At 34.4% G+C, this 27,573-nt stretch overlaps 1 protein-coding gene across 7 annotated transcripts in view; it reads left to right on the top strand.

The window, feature by feature from the left end:
* The window catches only part of KCNT2 (potassium sodium-activated channel subfamily T member 2), a 377,236-nt gene that overhangs the window by 295,068 nt on the left and 54,595 nt on the right, over window positions 1-27,573 (top strand). For 5 of the 7 annotated variants that reach the window (XM_032422163.1, XM_032422166.1, XM_032422165.1 and 2 more), the window contains 4 exons: window positions 2,111-2,182; window positions 5,547-5,681; window positions 14,251-14,362; window positions 24,895-24,996. In XM_032422163.1, the coding sequence (XP_032278054.1) occupies window positions 2,111-2,182; window positions 5,547-5,681; window positions 14,251-14,362; window positions 24,895-24,996 (421 nt within the window). The remainder of the gene's footprint in view (window positions 1-2,110; window positions 2,183-5,546; window positions 5,682-14,250; window positions 14,363-24,894; window positions 24,997-27,573) is intronic. The other 2 variants (XM_032422169.1, XM_032422167.1) reach the window with 1 other exon arrangement.

Raw genomic sequence — 27,573 nt, 5'->3', positions numbered from 1 at the left:
TGTCTTAGTAAATTTAGTGATTCATACTGGACAAAGCAACAAAATACAAAGGCCATATTTTCAGTTTTAACTCTAACAGAAGGGTTGGCATAAAGTAAGGACTTAATTTTGTCCTCAGTGACTCCAGTACTATTTATTACACAGATTTTCAGTATCTTTATTAAGTTGAATTATTCAATAACGTCATTTACTTTTGCTTTACTAAGCTTTAGAATGCAGAAGATAGCATAAAGAAATTGAAATTATCTGAATTTAAAAGAATGAGTCAGATTAAAAGTGTAGTTATTCCAGCCAGGAAATATATATCTGCAATTAATACCGAAGGATTATGGATCTATCTCAGCCACATAAGTTATTGAACTACTCACTTAATCTGACTAAAACTATGGGAGTAAAGCGAGATGAAACAAAATAACAACCAAAAAAAAAGACACAGGCAAAATGATTATTCAGATCACCACAAAATCTCTACTGCCCCAGCCTTGTGACACTTGGCATCCTCGTATACGTGCTTCTATAATCATGAGGTAGGGCAAGAGAGACATGGAGGGTCTTGAATCAGCAGTGAGAATGACACTTCTATTTTTAAGAAGCAGAACAGTGCTCAGACAGAGAACTAGAAGACATTATAAAAAGGTTGCTACTGGAACTGCTACTATTTGTTGAAAAGAATATACATCATGAGCTTTAAAGATATTTATATTCTGTGATTCACTAATATCCCTCTATGAATGTTTTGCAGTAAATGATTAAAAAACTAACGCTAGAAAAAGGTCATTCAAAGATGTTCATACCTGTATTATCTATAATAGCAAGATATTGGAAATAACTTGTAACTTCAGTAGCATAAAAGTGAAAATAACTTACAAACTGAATAATTGAGGAATTTTAAAATGAATTGTGGTACATTTATAATATGTAATAATATGGGGCCTTTTAAAATGAGTACGAAGAAATTTAATGACGGGAGGAATTGATCAACATTACAATAGTGATATTTTTTGGAAGATCATCTTTTTTCATTTCACTGTATTGTACATTCTTTTTCTTTAGAGTGTAAAGGGCTAAGAGGATGATCAACAGGAAGAAAATAAGTCAGGGAGGAAAAGACTTCATCTAGCTGGGATATTATAGGTGCTACACTTCCCTTTTCCTAGAATTTCCCTCCCCTTCTCTTTTACTGGCAAACATCCAGATTAAACATAACCTCTGTGAAATGACCCCTAATTCTGCCTTCTGAGTGCAACCTATTGTTTATTCTTTCTGATTAAAACACATATTGTAATTGTGTGCTCTTATATGTGTGTTCCAAAAACTGTATTTCTTATAGTACAAGGTAACACAATATTCTCATATGCCTTAGTATACTGAATTGTCTATTAAATAAAAAGTTTTGGATACATATATGCTGAGTGAATAAATGCATGAAAGAATTAATAACTTTGTAAAATGAATACAATAGATTAAGTGATTTTTTAAGGAAGCATCCAGGTTTATGATGCTTTCCTCAAATATGCATATAAGTAAAGATTTCAATAAATATTTGCTCAACAATATATATGGAGTAAGTCAATTATTTAAAAAGTGAATTACTTTCATTTTAATTTTCTTTAATACATGTGTTGCATGGGTGCATATACCCTATTTATTGACTGATATACTGATATAGTAAGGGTTGTATTTAATTGTGTATATTCCTTAGAGAAAGGTGCTCTTAATAAGCATGCTAATTTAGTTCTCTATGCTTTGGGCCATCTAAGAAAAATCATTAATTTCTCATCTTATTCTGCATGAATAATTTTTAAACTCATTGATAAAACTCTTTAGTTATCATTAAGAATATCATTTCAGTATTTTTGTAGAATAATGCCATAATGTTTCTGATTTAGAAAGCAGAAATACAAGTTTTTACAATTCTGAGTGCATTGTGTATTCATAACAAGTACAAATGATATTTCCTAATTAATGTTAAGAAAAGAGGCACTTTGTCAATCTTGTCAAACAGTGTTTAGTTTTGGAAATGCAAACTAAGTCAGCTTACTTCCTTTCCCTAGCAGCGCTGCCACTGTTGTGACATTGTGTTTCATTTTGTAACCCATCTGCTACTTAGGCCAGATATGCATTTTCTGGATGCAATCTGTTGGTTTCCAATGGTTTACTACATGGTGGGCTCTATTGACAAGTAGGTGACAAAATCTTTGGCACAGTAACTGGTGTGGTGTCCTGTGGTTTGTCATGTGCTGTGCCCCCGTGTTGCATGATGAGTGTAATTTGCCATTTCCGTATTGCAAATATGGTGTATTTTGCATGCACAGCTTATGTTCTCGTGTTATACATCCTGTATTCAAACTTCCTAAGCAGTAATCTGTTGTTGAATTAAAACAAATCTTGCTGCATGTGAATTTTATCACTTTTGTTTAGTTTCTAAAGCTATTTCAGTTTTCTGTTGTCTCTAGCAATAACGTTATTCCTATGGGCCTAGGGGTAGAGAAAATCTAACTGTTCAATGTTGCGATGCATTGATATCATTGTGGTAACTTCTGGAAATCTTCGAATAATTTAGAGATGCTCCTTTTAAGTCAGATTTATAAACTGGAGCATTTCCTTAAGAGCTTCCTTTATTCTGGTAACATATATCAGTCTATAATTTCTAAGAATTTGTTAATTAAAAAGTCAAATGTGTGCAATGTGTTAGTATTAAAATACAAATTCTTTTATATGGATGAACATGATTTATAAGAAATATAAAACTAAACATCATAAAACTAATATGCCTATAAAATGTGCTAGCTTTCCATTAAAAAAAGTCAGCCAGAGCCTTCAAAACAAAATGCTAAAGTTACTAATCAAGAAATTTCATGCTTATGTTTTGTCCTGTAGATTGAAAAAACAAAGTTTTAGAACTTTGGAAGTGTTTATTGGCTGTGGATACATTAAAGAGCAAACTGACTAACATTTATTTAACCTCTACTCTACATTAATATAGTTTGCATTATCAGTTTTCTTAATGCTAATCAACTAAGATGTAGTTAGCTGTACTAAAATAACTATTTAAATTCATAAACATGAAATCAACCTATATTCTTCACTAGTAATGTTACTTTGAAATGATAGTATTCTATTGAAATTCATTAGAAAAACAGAATATTTAAAAAATAAATAAACCTCCCATCTGTCTTTGCTGATGTAAACTATGAAATGAATTCTTTCTCCGTAAGAGTGTTTATGGTGAGGAAAAGAACCAAGAGGATCAAATTCCTATGATTAGAGATGACACAGGATTGGCAACAAGTTGATCATTATTGAAGCTGGGTTGGGTAATTAGAATATGGAGGTTCACTGTGTTCTTCTCTTTCGTTAGTGTTTGAAATTTTCATTAAAAAAACAAAAACACCTTTGAATGAATTAAAACACTCACAAACAGTCCCATATATTCATACATTCACATTATAGTTCTCCTTGAAAAGGACGGCTTGGAAAACAGTAAAAAGGAAGTTGTTGCCATTTAGATTATCTTTTTTCATGAATATTGTCTTTTTTCTTAGGCGGCCATCTGGTGGCCAAACTGTGTAAAGCAACCGTGCTGAATTAAAAAAACAGGCAGTGGCTTTCGGAAATAGGATAGTGTGGAGAAATCACGACAGATTAAAAAAAGGAAAAAAAGAATAAAATGTAGTATTAAATGGATATAAAAATAAATAATTTAAGGTTAAAACCTGAAGAACAAAATGTTTCTACGTGGTTCTGAAATGCCATTCCAATTTTATTTTCTATAGATTTAAACTCATATTTAATCATAATTACTAAAATCACTTGCCAAGGTTATATGTAAACTACAACAGCCAATATTTAGAGTATGGAATTAACTGATACATATAGATGTAGCTATTAGCTATTTAGCACAGGTACACAGAGTGAAATTTTTTGTCAAGTTTCAACTTCATTGATTTATTATTGATGAAATATTCACTTTTCCCATCATAACTTGTATCTATATATCCTTTAACAATCAAACTTACCTTCTATCACCTTATCTTTCCCTTTTCTTATATAGATAATTATAATGGAGAGATCATTTTTATTGAGGGGGAAGATCATAAGAGCTGAAATAGAAAGTGATTTAAAATTATAGTAAGGTGGATCGAAGGCATATGACTTGGGCATCATTTTTATGGCCCATAAGGGACCATATCACATTAATTTTCCACCTACTTCTTTTTAAAAAAAATGTATTTTGATATATGAACAATTATGAATTTCCAAGTTAAAAGAAACATCCTAATAAAGTATTTCTAGGGATTAAACTTGATCATCATATTAATTGGCAATTATGGCCCTGGCCCCTCTCATCATAGGAAATTTATTTGGAATAACATTCTGTTTCCACAGTTTTAGCCATAAAATCTCTGCCACAGAACATTATTCCTGAGTCAAGCAAAATTTTTTTTTTTTTCCTGGACTACTCCTGGGGATCTTGGACTCAGAGCTTTGGTAATACTCTCTCACTTGATGTGGCTAGTTCAGCCAATCATATGCTTGGAAAAAGATCCTTAGGGAACTGACCTGCAATTTAAGAATCTAAAAGAACTACTTTTCTTTAAGTTCTCCACTTCCTATTTTAAATCAGAACATGTGGGCATCAATTAGCCCAATTCTCTGTCTTCAGTCAACTCTGTACTTAGGACATTCTTATACTCCTTCAAGTTTAGTCTCCTTTATCTGATTCAGTTATATTTTTCTAGTTTTATGAAGCAGAGTCAGGGAGATAGTGGTTTCTTTGTTTCAGCTTTAATGGCAACATTTTCTTTTAATTCGTTGGGAGAACAATAGTGTTTATCAGTGATAAGGGAGAAGACTATTATAATTCATAGGAACTTCTATCCTGGTTTAGCAGTTATTTCACGCAATCAAAGAAATGAGGTTATTAAATCACTGGCTCAAAAAACTTTAGGCTGACTGAATGGTAAGTTTGAATACAGCTGATATTTATATATTTTTCATGCTCGTGGCTGTGTAGAACCAATCTTTAACACATAGCTTTACACAAAGAAATAATACACATTTAAAAATAAACCACAGTTTAATATTTCTTTGTCGGGCTAGACCATCTAAATTAATATAAGTACTCATTTCTACTTTTACCAAAAGTATCATAAGGATTAAAAATATATATAAATGTCATGTCTTTGAAATAGTGTGCTAACCATAAAAACACAGTTCTAACATGCTTTAACTCTATTTGATTGCAAAATGGGTGTTTTTCATGGTTTAGTTATATAATTAATAAATATTAAATAAAAATTCTTAACGCATAATGCTTTGAAATGGTTGAGATCTAATGAAACATAAACAGCTCAAAAATACAAATTATTTCATATCAGTGGAGAATACTATATTTTAATTCCCATCAACATCTATCTACCAGGGCAAACTGTGTGAAAGCCATCTCTAAGGGCAGCCTATACAAGTGCAGTGGGTAAGCAAGCACTGATCCTAGTATGGTGATTTATTGAAAGTCCATTCTTCTCTGTTGATTTTTATCAAAGCCTAGATGATTTACTCAGGTGTGGAGTGACTTTTGCTGCCAACATGGTGGTTGTGGACAAGGAGAGTACCATGAGTGCGGAGGAAGACTACATGGCAGACGCCAAAACGATTGTAAATGTGCAGACCCTTTTCAGGTAAATGTCTCAGTAACTCAGCCCTGTGGCTTACTTACTACTAAATATTGGTGAAATATTTGACTCTGACTCTGTATATAAGGAATGAACATGAGACACTTACGCTGAAGTTATATTCATTCATTTGATCTTAAAACAAGTGCTTATTTAGCCTCCAATACTGGCACCGTATGGTTAATTTTTAACTCAGGGTCATTCTTTTAAAAATAAATAGAATAACAAATCTGTTTTCTGATATAGTTTAACAATAACAAATTCTAAATCCTGTGCAGTTGCAGTCAAGATTTATGAGAGACCATGCATGATCTAATTTTGGTTTTATGCCTGGCAGTGGCCAAAAGTATGCATTTACAATCTGGATTACTAAGAATGAAATATTGTAAGACTGTGAACAGATAATTTACCCATGTTCAGAGCCAAGTCATGACCTTATCCTCACTATTTTCCTGTCTTTCATTTATTAAACTTACTGAGATAGGAATTTCCATTATGCTTATCTTTGGGTAAGAATGAAAACCAGAGAAAAGTCCATGTTATAAGCAAAGTCAAAATTACCTATAAATGAAGACATCTCTGTCACTTGAAATGGTTCTTTCTGAAATCATTTTAAAATGCAAATATCTAAAAGATCATTATTTTAGTTTTCTGAGTTTTGTGGGAGTCTAAAGAAAATATCTGAGCTACCAAATTATGGAAGTAAATAAAACAATCTGAACTCCTTCATCATCTTCCCTTGCTTCACCTTTATACTTTCATATTGTAGCAAAGCATATATTGAGGATAATTATCAGTTTGTTGTTTGAGTTCAGAATTCAGAAGAGAAAGCTTAGATGTGAGTACCACTTAAGTTGATTATTTATTATATGATTTTAGGCAAATTACTTTCATTCTCTAAACCTCAATGTCTTAATCACAAGGTTGTTTGGGATTTAAAAATATATAATGCTGTAGCACATGGCTGGTCATTTTCAGTTACTCAATGAATGTTAGTGACTAATTAATAGCACTATCATGATCACTTTCATGTGACAGAATAGAAAAACCACAGACTTTGGAACAGTATAGCAACAAACTTCATCTGGAACCTCTATCCCCGAGGTTCCAGCAGACACTATGTGACTTTAAGTATGTTTCTTAACCTCATAGAAATTCAGTTTCCCTCATGTATAAAATGCATGTGGAAAATAATTAACCCTTCTTGCGGTGTTAATGTAAGGACCAGAAATTAAGTGGGTGAATAATCTGTCACAGCATCTGGAAAATTTACTCTGAACTTGCATAAGAACCTCTTATTCCAGAAGAAGAAAAATGTACCCTCTAAAGTTACTGTAATGTGGCAATTCATTTAGAATATAGCTAACTAGTTATTGAACTAAATGAAATAGTACATTTAAAGGTCACATAGCACATGTTTAAAATATGACAGACATGTAAGTAATTTTTTTTCTCTAGAGAATGAAAAAAGAAATTATAAGTGGAAAATTAATTCAGAGGGATGAGATTTATAGCCAGTGAACAAAGTGAAATCATACTTTTTGGTTCCATGCATGACAAAAGCTAGTTACATTTTTAACAAGAGAGGATTCTTGGTCTGTTTGATTAAACATACCATTTTAATTTTCAACTTATCAGGAGTTTATTTCTATTATGGTTTATTTTTTATTATGGTATAAAGTTTAAATTGATTTGATTTGGCTTTTATTATATAGTCTATAAATGAGTTATTTTGATTTCAAGATAATAATAAATAAATAATAATAAATCCCCATCTTACTGAAAGGTGCAAAGGCTCTAATCTTTTAAAACTAACTGACCAACTAAGAGCAGATACATGTGTGGTGGCATTATCATCATTTCACTAAGTACATAACAATATTTTTCAGGAAAAAAAAATTCTATGAAACTTTTAAATAGAGTAGTCCTTAAGCTGCTGGTCAATGCATGCTAAACTAGGCTAGTCTTACATAATAAAGTAAAAAAGTAAGACACTGATAGATCCCCATGATGTACAAAATGTTATTTATATGGACAAATGACCAAAATCATGCAGATTTGGTCGTTTCATTTTATAGGTGCAGTCAGTTACCACTTTTGAGGTCACATTCCCACATTCCTTGAAGATTTTGGTTCTTGATTCACTGTGACTCTTGACAACCCTGTATCTACCATCATTCTTGATGATTTCAACAATTCTGTGTAGACGATACTTTCAATATCTTACCTTATAGCCACCTGTTCTGGTCACAGCCTTTCCCTTGAAGTACCAATAATCCCCACCATCGTCTCAATTTCATTCAGGTCTATGAGTACTACTGTTTATTTTCTACTTCATTTCTTCTAATACCCCCAATTCTTAACAGTCCTGTGTCTCTACTGGAACCTACTATCCACTGGTTCAAATACATTTTCACTGTCCTTAGTCACCTGAGAGCTTTTCTTCCCTCCTTATCAGATTAAGTTCCAAGATCAATCATTATAATCACTCCTTAGCTGAAACCCTAAACAGATAATTACTGATTATCTGCTGTGGACTAATACCAATCTCAACTCTCTTTCCCATTCTCCCTTCCTCCACTCCCAGTTTTCTTTCAGGTTCTCTGCCCACTACCTTGCATGAAATTCCTTACAGACAGATGACTAATTCCAGAGGTAGAATCCAGTTATCCTCATAAGTGAACAATAGGCAACCAGAAATCTAGTCACAGTGGTTGGATCCCAGGCTATTTAGGATTAAAGGGTAAGGCTCCATAGGATAAAGAACAAGGAACAAGAAAGAGAAAAACAGAAAATGAGTAAGGCACAAGGAACGAAGAAATAAGTGTAGAGTCCAGAGTTGGCTTGGCATTTGGGGATTGGCTGACTGGGTATACCTTGTTTCTGGTCAAGTGGAGCATTTACGGGTATCAAATGACAAAACTAAAACGATTTAGTAATGAGCTTGATAGCCTTTATTCAAGGGAAGACAACCCGTGGATTGGAGAAGTACAGTGCTTCACAAGGTGGAACACTTTTCTGGAGAGATTTTGGGCAAGAGCAAGATTTATAGAACGTTAGAAGAGGCGCCATGTAAACAGCATGACGGCTAGGAGGTCAGGCATTTCCTGGTCAGACTAGCAGGTCCTGTTTTCTAGCATAAGCTGAGCTAGCTAAAGCTGATTCGAGGATTGAGATTAGTGTATATTAGGTTTCCTTAATAGGTATTTACTGTAACTACATGTGACTTAAGTTTAGATTTGTGATGTGGGCTGGGGCACTGAGGCAGCCTCCGTTCTGTGGGTCCTGATATGCAAATTAATTTTATCACAGAGACACAAAAGTTATCTAAGTTTTAGTTTGCTGACATGGCAACCCAGCAGGAGAAGCTCTGTCTTGAGCCTAGAAATTTATTTCAATAATTGTATCTCTAAAATATCTCAGCTAGTCCTTATATCTTCATGAACAGCATCAATTTCCTCAAAGGAGAACCAGATTCTAATCTGCTTGGCATCTGTACGCATTCAGCAACTTAAGATGACCTTATGCTGTTGCTCCGTATGGGACGATGCTACATTTTATTTTAGCGTTTGTAAAGGACTGTGTAGCTCTTTGGGCCCATGCCATTTTAACTTGAGTATTTTGACATTCCATTTTGCTGTGGGGGCATTTTCACTTTTACATTTTCAGCTTTTGAAACGACCTAAGGAATATGTTAGAAAAATCTTCAATCTGTGCTTGTATTAGAGCTCAGGAGACAAGAATGAGATGGAATTCAAGTATGAAATGAAAGTAACGGTGCTCTAATTCACGAGTTATTGATGTAACTAGTATCACCTGTTTTGCCAGTCTGGAATAAAGTTAAATTTGTTGTTATTCAGAGGCTCAAACTGATCACTTGAACCCCTGCTTTACTAGGACATACAGCTTCACTTGGCAGGCCTTTATTCTTTCCAGATTGTCCAAGAACCTTTCAGAGTTACTCAGTCCCAAAAGACCAAAGGCAAAAATAGGAGAATCTCATTAATCCACTAGCAATATATTTGGGGGTGGGGTTTGGAAAGAGTTAGAGGAGAGTTGGGAGCATGGGGAGAATTCCTTTTCATCTGGAATTGCGTTTATAACTTAAACGTAGTTTTATAATTGAAAACTGGACTACACAGTTCAGTGTGTCTTTATCCAGTGTGGCAATTATGGATTTGCTGGCTTGGCCCCTGCTTGTTTCTTCCAGAGAATCCACTCAGGAAGTATTTCATTTTCCAGATCCAGAGTATAGAGCTTGGCATACAAAGTTTCAACACTCAAATATTTGATGAGCACTCCTGAAGTTTGTGCAATTTTCCAAATTGAAAGAAAAGCAGGTCCTCACTTTAAAATTTAAGTTTCTCTTGCTAAAGTTTTACCTAAGAAGTACTTGGTATATTTGAAAATATTGCCTGTTTTTACAATTTTTTGAACAAGTGTTAATATCTAAACTAAATTTAAACAACCATGCCAAAATATGCCTTGAACTAAAAACAACTGCTTCAAAATGGCTATGTCAGACTATCAAAGTGCTCTACTTTGGGAATGTTTGGCATGTCAACGGCATCTCTCATTATTCTCATTTAACGGGGGAAAAAAGCAACATTGAAGACAACTTACTGGCTCATTCTATCCTATATAGGAAAAAAATGGCTGATTCCAACCAACGGCCTAAGTCTGTGCTTCAGGAAAAGGAAAGATGAGAAAACTTTCTCTAGAAGTTGAGAAGCAGATATTTTTCTAGAGAGCACACAGGATAGTTAAACATTAGTTTAATACAGAATGGGTACAAATGGAAATACTTGTTAATGTTGAAAGACAAACTAAGGCATATTAAATATTTTAAGAGTTTATCTGAGTAAAAATCAGTTCAAATTTGGTAGTGCGAGACAGGAAGTGGTTAGAAACACTCCAAGGACAGGAGTGAGGGACTCACAGAGAAGAGGCAGAAGCAAAGCAAGGAAATTATTTGGCAACAGCTTAAGCGGTTGTATTATTTGCGAAAGCCTAGTTGACTGTGATTGGTTGTCTTTGGTTTTGATTTCTCAGCCTTGAGGCATTTACAGGCTGAGATGTTGGCTTGCTTAAGTAGCCTGCTAAAGTATTAGGACCTCCTCAGTCTAATGGTCTCTTTATTTAATTTATTTAGCATTGATTTATCTGCATTGTAAAAGTCTAGGAGTGACTTAGTTCAGAAGTCCCTTGGGCTGATTTTGTTTTAATATGAAGATATTTTTGTTTTTGCTTTTTCCCCCTAAAATTTAGCTGATCAAACTGCTAAGATAACTAGTGCTCTATCAGTGGAAACATTCAGTCAAGTCATGGATCTGTGATCTGTTTGGAACGGAGAAATTCCCGCATTAACCCCGTATAGGTCAGGAGGACCTCTACAAACACCTGCAGTTGTGATTTATTCAGGTGGTATGATTGGGCATCTAGTAAGTTTGGGGCTATGCAGGATACTCTCTCTATGGCTGCCGTGGTGCTGAAGGCAGACGTAGTGATCAGGAGTGATGAAGGCTTCCTGGCCTTGGGTTGCTGATAGTCTACGCTGGGAACATATTAAACAAGTCATTTAAAAATTTAACTGGAGAGGGGTGCCTGGGCTCATTCGTTAAGCATCTGCCTTCGGCTCAGGTCATGATCCCAGGGTCCTGGGATCGAGCCCCGCATCGGGCTCCCTGCTCAGCAGGAAGCCTGCTTCTCCCTCTCCCACTCCCCCTGCTTGTGTTCCCTCTCTCGCTGTCTCTCTCTGTCAAATAAATAAACAAAATCTTTAAAAAAAAATTTTAACTGGAGAATGAGAAGTGTGGCAACTACTGAAAAAAAAGCAGAATGTTATATAGATCCAGACAACAAGAATATATGATCTCATCCAGTGGATCAAGGAACACCTCCCTGAGAAATTGATAATCTGTTCCTGCAAGATAGACAAAGTGGGCAGAGAGAAGAGGAGAGCATTCCACATGGGGGCAGCAGAGCCAAAGGCTCTGAGGTGATGGCTTTGCAGAGCTTTGTAACAAGTTGATCTTCATGACAGGAATAGAGTTTTAAAATATTGTTTTAGCTACAATGTGAAAAGTGGTTTGGGGGAAAAGTACGAGTGGGGAGAGCTGCTCATTTAGAAGACTTGCATCCCCAGGACGCTAAGAGCATAAATGGCAAGCTAAAAAAATAAAAAATAAAAAAGGGAGTATTGTCTTCAGCTTGGCACAAGTAGTCATAGTCTCATTGAGGAAATAACATACCTATACACATGGAAAATGACGTAATTGAAAATATTGATAATGAATATGTATAAATACAAGAATGATTCCTTTATATAGTATAAAAATATTTTTTATTATTTTGATTGGTTTACATGGATAAATTTAATTAGAGGAGATATCTGATATTTATTATAGTCTCATTTATTACTAACTTGGACTCAGACCTGTAGTTTTTAAAAAGTATTTGTAAAAATATATATTCATATTTATTTTCGTGTTGATAGTCAGTTGTAGTCTAAAACTAGTGTTTCATGTATCTAAGTGTATGTGTGTACCTATATATTAATGTATACCCCCAATTACTCAGAAACATCATTCCCAGCCACCACAGCAGATCAAAACTTACAGTGTAGCACACTAGCTCAGTATTTTTATTAAAATATTGTAAACATTTTCCAGATTTGTAGGTACTTATGTTTGTTTTGCTTGAATATATAATTGCAGCTAGTCTCAGAATTCTCCCAGTAGTCTGGGAAATAGAGTATATAGTGTGTTTTTCATCTCTGTATTGGTTAGCATACTTGGGAATGTCTGTCAAAAATACTTTTTGAATAAATTAATTCAGGCAGAGAACTATTCCATAGAGATTTTGCACATCTCCACAATGATACTTACATCTCTCAATCAGAACATAAATTAATTGTAGAAAAGTTTTAAATAGAAAAAACTATATTATTTTTCAACTATAATATTGCTTTATTATGATCCTCATACCTGGGGAAGATAGACTTTTTATGTCATTTTATTTCTAGAATGTCTTATATTCAGAATGTGTTTTAAGCCATATTAAGGCCCAGAAATAGATTTATAGTTTAGTATTTTAAAGATATATAATTAAATCTATTTCAGAACCAAATTTATAAATGTATTATAATTGAATGTAAGTAATACTTTGTAGATATAAAAGGCAATGCAATAAAACATTTCATTATTTATGTATTATTTAGTTACAGATTTTCACTAGATGGCAGACTTAGATAATGCATTCACTTTCTCAGTTTAAAATAACAATGGTATAGGTTCATTTATATAGAACAGAAATGGTACATCATATACAATTTTTTTTGGTTCTATCTAATTTCCACTCTATAAGTCATTTAAGTACAATGACCAGGTCACTCAGTCATATTACTACTCACTCTTACTCAGACCTCAAATATATAGCTATATATATAATGTGATATAATGTGTTAGAAAAGGATTATATCATCCAAGCAATCATAAATGCATCCAAAATTAGAATAATAATATCTATGAAAGATAAAAATCTATATTTCTCAGAGAAAATGAAAATTTCCCAAAAGATGAAATAAATTTTTGTTGGTTTGCAACTATGTTTTTCTCACAAATTACTTTTCTAGCCTTATATCTCAACACTGTCCTAGATGCTTCTCATAAGCTATCCATTCACTGGTGTTTTAATGCTACATAATCTGTGAAGACTCAGTCAGCTATATTTATCACCCCTAGAAAAATATGTACAGCCTTATAATTTATAAATTTTTGTAGTTCCCTCTAGGTAGTAGGGTCTAATTTAAAGGCAAAAGTTTCACTTTATACTTCTTTTTATGTCCTGGAGACCAGAGCTGTCCAATCACAAATACTTGATCATGACTTGTTAACTTAGATATTAAATATTGCCCTCAGTAAATAAAAATAACAATAATGAAATTATGATCTGACAACTACTATCATGTGTGTATGTGTGCACGTGTGTGTGTGTGTGTGTGTGTGTGTTTGTGTGTGTTTTGGGGGAAGGAGGTGAATAGGAAGAAAGTTAATGCAAAGCTATGGGGTTAAAACTCAGGATCGTTTAGAATAACACTATCAATTGAGCCTTGGCCTCAATTCATTATAATGAAATGTTAATCAGCTGAACTATTTTCTCTTCTCAGAAGTTCATGGTAGCAAGATTTGACATTTAAAATTGCAGACTCTGAGAACAGGGAATCTTAGAAGATCAAAGAACTCATATTATGGACAATAAGCTCATCACGTGATATCTCTGTCAATCAGCATATTCATCTTACAAATTTCTATTTTAACATTATCCACAAAGTCACCTTGTAGCTTCTTATATCAGCTTCATGAGTTTCTCTTCTATGCCATTTCATAATTGTAGAGAGAAATGTCTAATAAAAGCCAAATTACTAAATTTATTTTTCTTCTAGTGCTAAAATGTTGGTTAAAATATTCTTTGGAAAATAGTGTTCCATTTTTCTTGCATTGTACAGACAGTTTATGTGGCAATGCCTACTGCTGTTAGTGTAATGCAAATTTTTGTTTGTTTGTTTTTAATGTAGGTTGTTTTCCAGTCTCAGTATTATCACAGAACTCACTCACCCAGCCAACATGAGATTCATGCAATTCAGAGCCAAAGACTGTTACTCTCTTGCTCTTTCAAAACTGGAAAAGGTAAGACTTCATATTAAGGAAGTTGCATTTAACTATTTTTCCTGAAAGAGTAACTCTGAAATTCCTATATGTAGAAATAAATGCTATGAGGTAGTAAAAATAAAAACGCTGTTTTGAATTCTTATTTTGGATCTAAAATCTTAGTTTACAATTTCTTAATGTGAATTGATGGATTTGAACCATTTGTATCACAAGTGAACATAATGAAAATATCTTGTTCTCTTGTCATTTATTATAAATTGAAAGCATGATCTATGAAAGAGCTAAATGCAACAAGAATGCATATGCTCACTTATAATGTCAGTTATATTGTTAATATCATGAGTGCTATATCAAGAAATCTGTGTTTATAGAGGGCTTTGCAGTTTAAAATAATCCTGAAGGCCCTAGAAAAGTTGTAGGCTTTGTTGAAAGTTAGTTTCCCAAATGTCGCCAACACAATCTGAGACAAAGCTGAGTTAACTGCTTACTTATTTAAGGGAGAGCATCACCTCAGGGGAGCTTTGGCAATGCTTCAGAACTGGGGAAGCAAAGTCAAAGTTTCTTGAGTCTAGGAAATCTTATTTAATGAGGGTCTTTGGAATGGGGGTTTGATTAGATTTGGGAAGGGAACAAGGTAATGTGAGTGGACAAAGTAGGATTCTAAAGTTATGTTATATGGCCAGAAAGGTGTGGTTTCCATTCTTAATGTCTAGCCTGAGTGTGGCTATAAATGGATTTTGCATCCAGCATTTACTTGATACTGGTATATTGGAAGAATTTGATGTAAGAGAAAGCAATAGGATTCAATCTTACTCATGTGAAAATGTGTTAAATCTATGCCATCTTTATTGTTTATGACAATATAAAAGGTACAGATAACGATGCCTTACATTTGTTATTGTTGTTTGGTTAGTTCATTTTTTCATGTGATTTTGATTACCCGTTATGCTCAACATTGTCCTAATTGCTAGGAGACATATTGCTGAATAAGGGCCATTACTGCACTCTGGTTTGTTGATTTCCCTCTTCAGTCAGAGCCGCTCACATATGTTGTTAGCAGAGCCCTCCCGCGGCTCCTTTGTAGTCATAGTTAAGGTGCTGTTACGCACTGCCTTCAGAAGAGGAACCTGAGTGTCAGACAGGGCAAATAACTTCTCCAAGATTGTACAGCTATCAAGTCAGTGCAGTAAGAGAATCCTAAGGACATTATGTTCAGGACAGAAAAATTCCATTATGCCCCACTGCTTTAACAACATCGAAAGGGTGGCAAGCATGGCTAGATTGGCTCAGCACCCGCAAGCAAACCCAGTTACCAGGAATCCAGCTGGAATCAGTGCTGACATGGTGTCTGATGGTCTCCTTTGCTGCAAACTAGGATTACCTAGTGATGAAGAGTATAGGCTCTGGAGTCAGATGGGCCCATTTCTCTACTACTTTCTAGGAATGGAACCTGGCTAAATTATTTACACATTGATAGCTTTGGGATTCTTCTCTAGTAATAGTGGTGATAGCTAAATAATAAGGTTATTGCAAAGATTACACCACATGATCTATCCAAAACATTTAGCCCGGTTTTGGCGTATAATCAGTATTCAAATAAATGGTACTACAAACATAATTATAAATTACTGTGGATGTCACTAATAAATATTCCATTCTGTGTATTCAATTTTACGCCAAGTGAGTGGATGTTTCAAGGTCATAATTGTGGAAGATGTTTTCAAAAGTGTTGAGTGTGTGTGTCTATATTATTGTGTGTCTATTGCATTAAGGAAAAAGAAGAACAATATGAGATTAATTCCCTTGTGGGGAATTAATTAAAAATAAAGTCTTCTACCAACCTAGAAATCCTCTTCACAAATGTAGGAAAATTTTACTTGAATAAGCATTAAACCAGACTGTGATATACATCTTAAGAAATCCACTAAAGAGATTGCAAAAATAGAAAGGCATCTCACTCTTTTATATAGCTAGGCAAATACCATCACTTGCATACATGCATAATTGTCTTAATGTAAAGGAAAAATAAAACTTCTTGTATCTTTGCAACAAGCAAGAAGTTACAACTTCCAGCCAGATACCTAGACTAACCTCCCCAAAAGACAGAAAGACAGGATGCTTTATGCTCACATTTCAGAAAGATAGTCCCAAGGCTTCCAAGAAAGACTTCACTGAGATACAAAACTGGCTAGAGATTATTCAGGTTTTCAAAAGGTTTGCATCCCTCTGAAAGGGACATAAAAAGGATTTACAATCGTAAGTTTTCTAAAGGAAATGCTCTAGGGAAAAGAAGAGGAAGAAGGGAGTTTTCTTCTCTTTTGGCATCAGGGAAATTCATTTATTTTTTAGATTTGTATTTACTCTTACATATACTAGATATTTCCTTAAAAGAGTAAAGGAATTCAGTATATTCTCTAATTATTAAGGAGTAGAGGGGCTTGGGTACTTGGAATTGAAACCAGTTGGTTCGGAGGTTATAAAGCCATAGAAAATTCTTTTCAATTCAGTTCTTACCATTTTATCCATTGAAATAGGGATTTTGTCACATAGAAACTTTTTAGACTTTAGTGCTGTTATGGCTTAAATTGTATTCCTCCCCCCCAAAAAGATGTGTTGGAGTCCTAGCCTCTAGTACCTCTGAATGTGATCTTATTTGAAGATAGGGTTTTTATAGAGGTAATTAGATTAAAGAAGGCCATTGATGTGGGCCCTAATCCAATACAACTGGCATTCTTATAAAGACGGTAAATTTGGATACAGAAACAGACACAGATAAAGGGAAGACAATGTGAAGAGAAACAGGGAGAAGACAGCCATCCACAAGCCAAGGAGAGCAGCCTGGAACAAATCCTTCGCTTACAGCCCTCAGAAGCAACCAATGCTGCTGACACCTTGATTTCAGATTTCCAGCCTCCAGAACTCTGACACGATAAATTTCTGCTGCTCAAACTACCCAGTCTGTGGTACTTTGTTATGGCAGCCCTAATAAACTAACATATGTGCCATCAATGATATAGTAACTGTTCATTTCCAATCAGTGCTTTTTATCTGATACAAATACAGCTAACTTAGTAATTATCTTTCTGTATTTGTAGTCTGGATACAACGAGATATTTTTAGGCTTGGGAAATTGATCTTTATTTCTAGTATTGAATAATATTCCAAAGTTATTATTGGCTGAGGAATAGGTAGGTTTTTAATCTTTCAAACATATTTATGAATATCCTTTTATTCTATCTATTATTAGATGCATTTTCACCTTCATAGATAAAGCCTTCACCTTTAGAAACATAATCAAGGTTTTGAATTAGAAACAAACAACAGCTCAGCTGCTTGACACACTTTTTTGACACTAAGTTGTTTTCATTTAAACTTAAGAAGTGCTAGAATTTGTTAGAACGAGTGTGGGAGATTAGATTGCATTGACCCTGGCTGCTTTACTTGTATGATGATTACGTTTGGGTGGTTTCCTGGTAGACCTTGAATTCTAATAGAACGCTCGTTGCCACTGGTATTGGAAGTGATAATCTGTAAGAACTCTCTGGAAGAGACCACTCACTGAAGAATATCCACAATAATAAATTTCATTAGGAAAAGGAGAGAACTGAGAGCACAGAAGGATCACTGGTCTGTGACAATGATGTGAGCAATGAATGAATGATTGTTGAGGACCCCTGTCTGTTCTTGTGAAAAGGAAATTCCTTGATTATTCCTTGATTATTTTTTTAGATTTGCTGTCTCGAGGAATTCCCTTGTCTGTTGTTTTATGTGACCTTTGTGTCACCTCAAGCTTCTTCCTGAGCTGTTTTTAATCCATGTCACTTTGGGAGTACATACTTCTTGCAGCCTGTGTGAATTTTTATCCTGCTTATTGCGTATGCAAGTTTGAAAAAAATCTAAAAATTTTTAAGCTTATGAAAGCATTTTCCCCCTAAACTTTTAAAGTCTAAAGATTTCTTAGAGGAGTCTGCTAATTTCTTATAAAACTTGATAAACTTCTGGTATACTTACTTCCATAAATTTTTATGACCAGATGATGCCCAAAGTTCCTTCTTAAATATAATTTTTAAGTTCTTTATTTGTTTGCCTTCTTAACCCATGCATCTCTCTATCTCTTTGGAAGCTACCTTTGACGTTATCGAGACAATAGTGCTGGGTTGGACTTTGTTGTTCAGTGCCTTGTTTCAGTTTTCTCTCCTGTTGGCATTTAGAAGCGCACAATTTTTAAATATTAGAGGCTCCTAATCTCTGAGCTCCCTGTTTATTTTTAGTCTCTACTTGAAAATAATTCTTGCTTGAGCTACTGTCTTTCTTGAAATGTACAACTAAAGGCGGCAAATAACAGTATATACACACCAGTAGTAAACAGATGGAAGTTTTTATGGATCAGGTCTGGGAGGGACACAGAGACTTCCACTAACATGCCATTGGCTAGAACTCAATCTTTTGGCCACACCTAACTTCAAGGGGGACTAGGAAATGTAGTCCAGTCATATGCCTATGAAGAATAGGGCAATGGATTTTGGTAGACAGTCCACATTCTCTGTCACGTGCAATATACCACAAATTTATGAAATTTGTCAAAACATTTTCTGAACATCTGAGCTTTAGCTTGCATTTTCCCTTTGTTGTTGTCCACTTTTGTTCTTGAGTTGTTTTGTTTTATATTATCCTTTTTTGTCTTGGATATTCCCATTACTACCATTGTTTTCCCAAAAGTACTTCCCATGTTCGGTCATTGGTTATGTTGGGTCATTGACACTTCCTCTAAAAAAATAGGTGTAGCAGGCATCAGAAACACAGTGTATGAGCTAAGTGGACATGGAAAATGTGACAGGTAATAAAAAACAGAGAAGAGGAGGACATCAGTAGGAAAAAGAGACTTTTTCATCTCATTTCCCTATAAAGACTTACTTCATCTCGTTTTGATGTATTTTATGAAAATACCTTTTATTCATGCTTATGGCACAATTTGCTTTAAAAAATTGCTTTTGAACTATCACCATTCCCCAATAATGATCATAATTACACTTAAGCTATCATATGGTAATTTCACACTGATGTAAGAAGCAAAGTAATGAAAAGTGAGATGAATAGTGTGATATATATATATATATATATATATATATTTGGTCTTTGTCCCTGGTTCCTGACACAGAGCTTCAAAAACCCCTGGAATTTATGAGTAATAGGAGTGTCTTTTGTTATTCATATCGTTCAACCATACCTGATTTTATGCTAAGGAAGCAACTCATGGAGGATCCTTTGGGTAGCTTCAGGATGAGAGCCAGAAAAAGTAACCACGTGATTAGAATATTGAAACTTTAACATCTTCATCACCTTTCAAACCTCCAGGGACAGCAGAGGGGCTGGACGTGAGTTTAATCATGTGGCCAATGATTTAATTAATCATGTCTACATAATGAAACTGATAAAAACTCTGAAAAAAAAAAGACTTGGAGAGCTCCCTGGTAGGTGAACATAATGATGCACCAGGAAAGTGGTGCATCCTGACTTCATGGAGACAGAAGCTACTGTGCTCAGGATCCTTTCAGACTTGACCTATGTACCTTTTATCTGCCATTTATTTTCATTCTTTATAATAAAATGATAATCATTAAGTATAGCATTTTCATGAGTTCTGTGAACATTCTACCAAATTATCAAAACTGAGGGAGTTGTGGGAAGCCCCAAATTTATAGCAGGCTGGACAGAAGTACAGTTGTCTTGGAGACATCTGGGACTTGTGGCTGGTGTCTGAAATGGGAGTCGTCTTGTGGGACTGAGCCCCTTAACCTGTGGGGTCTGCGCCAACTCTGGGTAGTGTCATAATTGAATTGAATTGTAGGACATCCAGTTGGTGTCAAAGAATTGGCGTCAGAATGCAAAGAGTCATGTCTGTAAATCATATCACTTTGTAGTCAATGATAGAGCAAAATGATAAAAATTGGAGATTGCATCTGGGAGAAATAAGTGAGACTATCAGATTTATTTTTTAATATATTCGCTGTGTAAACAAGTAGCAAATTCTATATATTCTCAGTTTAAATTCAAACCAATAAATATTTACTGAGCACCTGTTATGAGCCAAATACCTTGCTCAGTGCTAGATGTTACCAACAGAATAAATACATGGAATTTATAATTTGATGGGAGGCATAGATATATAGGAACAAACAAAAACACTTGACCTTACTTTTTTTTTTTCTGTCCAAACAAGTTGGACTACCTTTTATTCATAATCGTAGTATTAGAATGGCTGAACGGAGTTTGGTGCCATCTGCCTACACTGGCTTGGATTCATTAGGAAATTTTTTTATCCCATTTTTAAGAAAATATTTACCTTTTCCCATGGCTGTCCAGAAAGAATTTGAAGAGAATATTGATATTAGTTTATATTTCCTTTAAATATGGAAAAACATTACCTGATCCACTCTAGAGGAGTGATAAAATGTTATTTATGTGGATAATTATTTTAATATGTAAATTTATCTCTTAAGAATGTGCATAGTATTATGATTTCATAAATATGTCCAAAGTTGCCATAGGCTGAATGTTTGTGTCCCTCCCCAAAATTCATATATTGAAACCTAGGCCCTGATGTGATGGTGTGGGCCTTTGGGAGGTGAGTAGGTCATGAGGGTGGAGCCTTCATGAGTGGGATTAGTGCTTTTATAAAAGAGACCCCAAAGAGCTCCTCCACCATGTGAGGACCCAGGGAGAAGATGACTGTCTATGAACCAGTGTGGGGCTCGATCCCCTGACCCTGAGATCATGACCCGAGCCTAAATCAAGAGTCAGACACCTAACTGACTGAGCCACCCAGGCGCCCCCTTAATCAGTTTTTTAGGAACAAAACATATGCAACGATCCTTTGGAAGTAGCCTGAAAACCAAAAAATAGTCTAGACTCAGCAATGAGTCATTCATTTGAACTCCTGTTAGTTTTTCAAAATCATGACATAATTTTCATCGACAGCCCTTCATGTCATAAAACTTCCACAAGAAATGTATGCACCCTTTGTTTATCTTCCAAGGACTCGGGTATATTTAGATATTACCCTTAAACTCATAGGCTTCCTTACTTAAAACTAGTCTCTTGAATGATGCTTTTATTCTTAATGAAGGTAAAGCAAACTCTTTTTTCAAGTACCCCTCAAAACATCACATCTACACCGATAACCTAGTCAAACAATGTGGATTTTCTCCTCTAATTATCATGTCAAGGTTGTTTTCTAACCTTTTCTGTTCCAAAATTTCCCCCAATGGGGACTGCCAACTGCTTCTGCAGACAGTTTAGTTGGTTCTAATTCTTCATCTCTTTTCAGCGAGGTACCAGCATTTCACAAGCTGTTTTATTTTTCAGGCCTTCCTTCATCATGGGGACTATTGTTGATTTAGCCTGTTTTAGTAATTTTTAAAACTATAGTTGTGTTTTATGAGTTACAACTTTTGAACATCATTAAATAGTACAGAACTTACCTTTATTTTTGAAAAGTAAATACACATAGTTTATTTCATAGTTTTATAAAAGCACAAAAAAGAACAGTGTTTGCTTTTCTCCAAACTGAAGCTAATAAAAGTGTAAATATTTTAAATCTCTTGTTCTATAAAAAAGCAAAAATAATAAGATCATGCATATGGAATGCATGATTTCTTCCTATTTGGCAAACTTGTCTCTTAAGGTTCAACTATGATGTCATTTCATGTATGACACTATCTGCATCCTCCTTAGGCTTCCTTAATACCTGGACTTCTGCAGGCTCATATCACATTGTTTTGTAGACGCTTGATTTTAAGTCTGTCTTCTATGTAAAACTGAATACCTGCAAAACTGGAATCTTCTGTTAATGACCTCGGCATCCTACCAACCTAGTTCAGTGCTTGATATATAACAGTTTATGGATAAGTGTTTCTTGATTACACAGCTTCATTTTTTCTGAAGCCATGGGAATATTCTGTAGCCAAAACTTTCTTCTGTTTTTTTCTTAATTTAATACACATTGTAAATGTGTTTTTAGTTTACTGTGTTATTTCTGATATAAGTTACTGTTTAAACAAGATGTGCGCTAACAGATCCCTTGACTCATTTCCAACTGTGTATCTTATCGTCCAAAGTGGAAATCAGGAGCCTGACCATGCAATTAGGTGATACAGATAAATAAAGTGAATCATATGTAAGAAAAGATGAATCTCATAAGAAGCAGATGCTTTCAATTCTGGCCAGTTGTTGACATGACCTATGATATCAGATTTTCCAAATTTAAAAGGAATCAGAAATTTAGGCTTTTATGTTAAATGTTGGAACTTATTAGACATCAGTAAATATATGCGGGCCAAATGAAATTCCTCTGTAGTTACGATCTGGATTATCTATTGCCAAAGTATAAAACTTCTAGCTTGTATGTTGCTTTTGCAATACAGAGAGGTAGATAAATGATTTTGTCACAATATCATATTGGAATGGACAGTAAGACTAAGTATTAGTTATCTCCAATTCTTTTTTTTCCCACATATAATAATGGCACTTATAAAGTGCAGTTTAAGAAATTAATCCAACTTCTTCATCATCTAGAAGTAAAGAAAGAAATTGTGGAATGTATTCTCATCAGGATGAAATGAGTTACTTGAGCTCTTACTTTTTAATGTAACTTTAAAACTAGTAGGTCTTGAAAATAGTGTTTGTAAGATCTTTGGTGTTTTTTCTCTACTGTAAGGAAAGTTAATAATAAAAAAGGAGAGTAAATCACAAATGCAGAATTATTCACACAAGCAGAAGAGCAGTATCCTTGGCTGTGAAAGGGTTTTCTGAGGGTGTGAAGCATACTAGACATTTAGAGAGTGGGGAGGACGTGCAGAACTGATATTAAGAACAGTGAATTCTCCAAGATGAGAATGTTATCCATACTGACATGAAACCTGAATCTGGGGAAAGAATTTTAGGATTTCACCAGACAACCAATCTGACTCAACAACAGTCCATGCAAGGAGGAACGGAGAAGTCATCTGCAAGGAGGAACGGAGAAGTCATCTACAAACGACCTACATGTACTGTTCAAACGAAGCATTCTTGACACCTAGGCTCCTAAATTAAAGAATATACTATGATATAATGGAAACACACAAAAATGGGGGCAACCACTTGCTTGTTTTACCCTTTATTCTCTCCCTACAATCTCAAGTGAGGGTATTCTTATAGTCTAGACAGTCTTCTCAACCACATCGATGTGATAGATGTGGTGGAATAACTCCTCTTGCTACTTGGAAGGGCTGAGTCTGTGTCCCAACCTCATCTGTTTGTCCAGGGGATGCCTAGGGGTCAAGTCACCCTCGTGCCTTCACAACAAGCAACAAGAGTAGCCCTCTTTCGTTCCTTGAGTAATACTCTTTGGCACACAGTTTTAAAATCTGGGTATGGGAGGCTTTCCTTCTCTTGAGGAGCCTCCAAATTTGCTACATTGGAAACAGGAGCTTCCTTGCATTGCCTCAAAGAACAAGGACTGATTTTTTTATTTGCTTAGCTGTATCTATCTTTCCAAGTAAAGCTGGCAACAAATAAAACCAGCATTTTTGAGATTACTGTTTGCTAATTACAAGATTAACTTAGATTCTTAAGAAACTCCTTACAATCTTACACAATCATTTGCTCTCATGTCTTCATTCATTAACGGAAGATAATAGCAACAGAGTTTTTCAGAAGAAACTCCCACACACAGCAATATGCACACACGCTGTTTTCTTTTCTTCTCTTTTCTTTTCTTTTCTTTTCATTTCTTTTCTTTTCTTTCTTTTTTTTTTTTTTTGGCATTTACAGAGTTTAGTTGCAGCTGCAGTTTGGTGTGGCTGACACAACTTAAAAGGCATTTAGAGAAATGAAAACTCAGATGAGAGAAAGTTGGAAGCCATGGATGTGGTGGCTTCTACCTGCCTATTTTTGTGTCCTTACATATATTCAGAATATCCAGAATATTCAAAAGCAAAACTTCCAGGTGTTATGATATGTTATGTGGCTTTAGGCTTTGTTTGTTTTTTTACATCTTATTAAATGCTTTTATTGTGTTTGTTCCTTTTATTATATTACCTCAAGTCCTTTGCAGAAATATTTACGAAGAGTAAATACTCTTAATGATGGAGAACAAACTGATGGTTACCAGAGGGGAGGTGGGTGGGGGATAGTTAAGTGGGTGATAGGGATTAAAGAGTGCACTTGTGATGAGCACTGGGTGTTGTATGGAGGTGTTGAATCACTAAATTCTATACCTGAAACTAATATTGCACTATATGTTCACTAACTGGAATTTAAATAAAAACTTTTTTAAGGAGAGTGAATACATGTTTAGTGTATGAGAAGATTAGCCTTCCTTATAAACATTAAAGGGACATATTAAAAATACAGCTATGTATACTTACTATAATGTGTGAAGTAATGTACATTCATACCTAACAACTATATAATGAAAATATCTTCTTCACATATGTCAGGAAAAGTTAAGCAGAAAAGCATAAATTATAGAGCCCTCACAAATTTTTCTATTTCAAATTTCTGAACAGAAAGAACGAGAGAAAGGTTCTAATTTGGCCTTTATGTTTCGACTGCCTTTTGCTGCTGGGAGGGTGTTTAGCATCAGTATGTTGGACACTCTTCTCTATCAGGTATGCAGTGTTTCTTGTTTTCTCTCTAAAATGTTTATTCTAATTTCATTTAAATTTTATTAAATGAATAATACATCTAGTGTTTCTCATGGAGCTGTTAACTTATAATGGGCCCTAGAAGTAATTCAGTGTTTCATTTTGTGTATTTAATGACAAATGTGCCTATGAAACATTGTGTAAGGAAATTTTTCAGAATAATCAAAGATTATTTTTCAGAGTAATCTATGAAATAATTTTTAGTCATTCTTTAGCATCAGTGTCCTACAGTGTTTTTTGTGACATTTTAATATATTTTGCTTATTACTGTAAGCATGTTACCAGAGTAAAAAAAGAAGGTAAGAACAAAATGACTATATTAAAAAAAAAGACAACCTTCTTCATAATGCACATTTAAAAAAAAATAAGACATCAAAATGATGTCAATAAACTGATAAACCAAGGATATTTTAAATATCCGCTAATTACCACCTACTTTAGAAAAAATATAAAAAGATCTTGCAACAACTAAGAACCATTTAGTTTGTTCCTGAATGCCAAACTTAAAAGAAATAAATAAATAAAATTGTCATTTGATCATAGCTAAGAAATTTATAGAGATATTATTTTCCACCAATATATTTTAATCTTTTTTTAACTCTACCAGATACTGAATAGCACTAATATTTCATATTTTCTGATTCAAGTAATCAGACAATTTATAAATATTTCTATTAAGAGAAAACAGATATTCATGGAGTTTTAAATTATTTGATAATTTTAATCTCAAATTAAGCATTCAAACATTTTGTTGTGCTATTTTCTTTTTGATTATGTATTTTATGTACCCTCTTCTGCAATGCTTGGCTGAATAAACTAATCTGAAGATGGCTAAAGCTTTTCTACTGGCCTTTGGGCTAATTATGCCCAAGAATATGCTTCTGGCAATGTTACAAACCATCTGCTTATGTCAGATGAGTGCAGGAACAAACGCAGCAAAGGAGAATAAGCACTCCTGTTCACCCTAAACTTTCCAGACACATTATCTGGGCACTCCAAGAGGGGGGCTTCCACCCCACACACCATTACCACGCACATACTTCTGATCTCTTAGAGAGGGGATTGGAGGGGAGGAATTGTTTGAAGAACGATGCTGAAACTGAAGATTTTACGTCAGTAGCAGTCAAATGCTTGATGTCATTATGCACCAGTGGTTTTCAGATTTTTTAGCCCTGGTATCTTATGTTTAAATAAAATCTCATGAGAAAGTCTACTAGATGGACTAAACAGAAGAGGAATTGTTCTACGGAAGTGGAATGCAATAGTTCTTTCTTTCTCTTCATTTTTACCTTATGTTATTTTGTTGTAAGTACACAAACAGGAGTTAATTTTTTCTGAAGCTACTGCAGAAAGGGTGAAGCAGAACAATAATTTTCAAAGTAGTAACTGCCTATTTAGCTTTGCCTGACGTCAGACAAGATACGTTATGTTTCTTTTTTTCAGATAAAGAGTACTCATTTATTGATTAAAAATAAATATTAGAAATCAGATATAATTCCTAAAAGTGCCTGTCACCACTGCTCTTGGTGGCCTCTGGTTAGTTCATGTTATAACTACCAGGATACTAACACACCTCAAAACCAAACTGCCCTTTCTTTGGCCTGAGGAAAGGGAATGGATATGGTTCCTTTGTTCTTGTTTAGAAGGCAGGATTTAGTTTTCTGATGCTAGCTGTTGGTAAAATAGTAATGAACAAAGGAGCCTAGTAAATTTATTTAAAAGGTATTAAAAAAATATTTGCGATGCAAAATAACTAGATGAGTATTTAAATTTTTCATTTGTTTAACACTTGAAGATTAAATTCAAGACAGTCATTTCATACAATCTATGAAATAATTATTACATGTTATGGTGAAGTGTGCTTGTATCTGTTGAAAGTTTTTCTTTTCACTCAGAACTAAGAATAAATTCACGAAATTGAAAGCATTGTTAACTTAATACTCTGTTGAGCAATGTTCTAGCAATATATCAAAATATATCTTATATACTAGCACATCAAATAGTCTGATAATGATATTTAATACTAAATTATTAATTCATTAATATTTAGATTTACTGAAATATTAGAAATTTATTCTACTAGCAAAGAGCTTAATCCTAAAAAACCTTTTGGAATATTTCCTTGCAAATTTCAGTTTTCAAGTTTTTTTTATATTCTCTATTTTAGCTCATAGTTTTTTGTTATTAAAAAATCTAATTAAAATCTGTTTTATCATGGGGCACCTGGGTGGCTCAGTTGGTTAAGTGACTGCCTTCGGCTCAGGTCATGATCCTGGAGTCCCTGGATCAAGTCCCACATCGGGCTCCCTGCTCAGCAGGGAGTCTGCTTCTCCCTCTGACCTTCCCCCTTCTTGTGCTCTCTCTCTTTCATTCTCTCTCAAATAAATAAATAAAAATCTTAAAAAAAATCCGTTTTATCATGTCTAATAGTACATAAAACTTAAGCATGTCCAGGATATTCTAGTGAATAATTATTCCCCATATTTCTTCGTGGACAGTTTACCTGTACCTGTGTATTTAAGACACTGAGAAGATAGATTT

The sequence above is a fragment of the Phoca vitulina genome, unplaced genomic scaffold, assembly GCF_004348235.1.
Source record: "Phoca vitulina isolate PV1807 unplaced genomic scaffold, GSC_HSeal_1.0 scaffold26, whole genome shotgun sequence".
NCBI lineage: Eukaryota > Metazoa > Chordata > Mammalia > Carnivora > Phocidae > Phoca > Phoca vitulina.
This window is presented reverse-complemented; position numbering and strand designations above follow the sequence as displayed.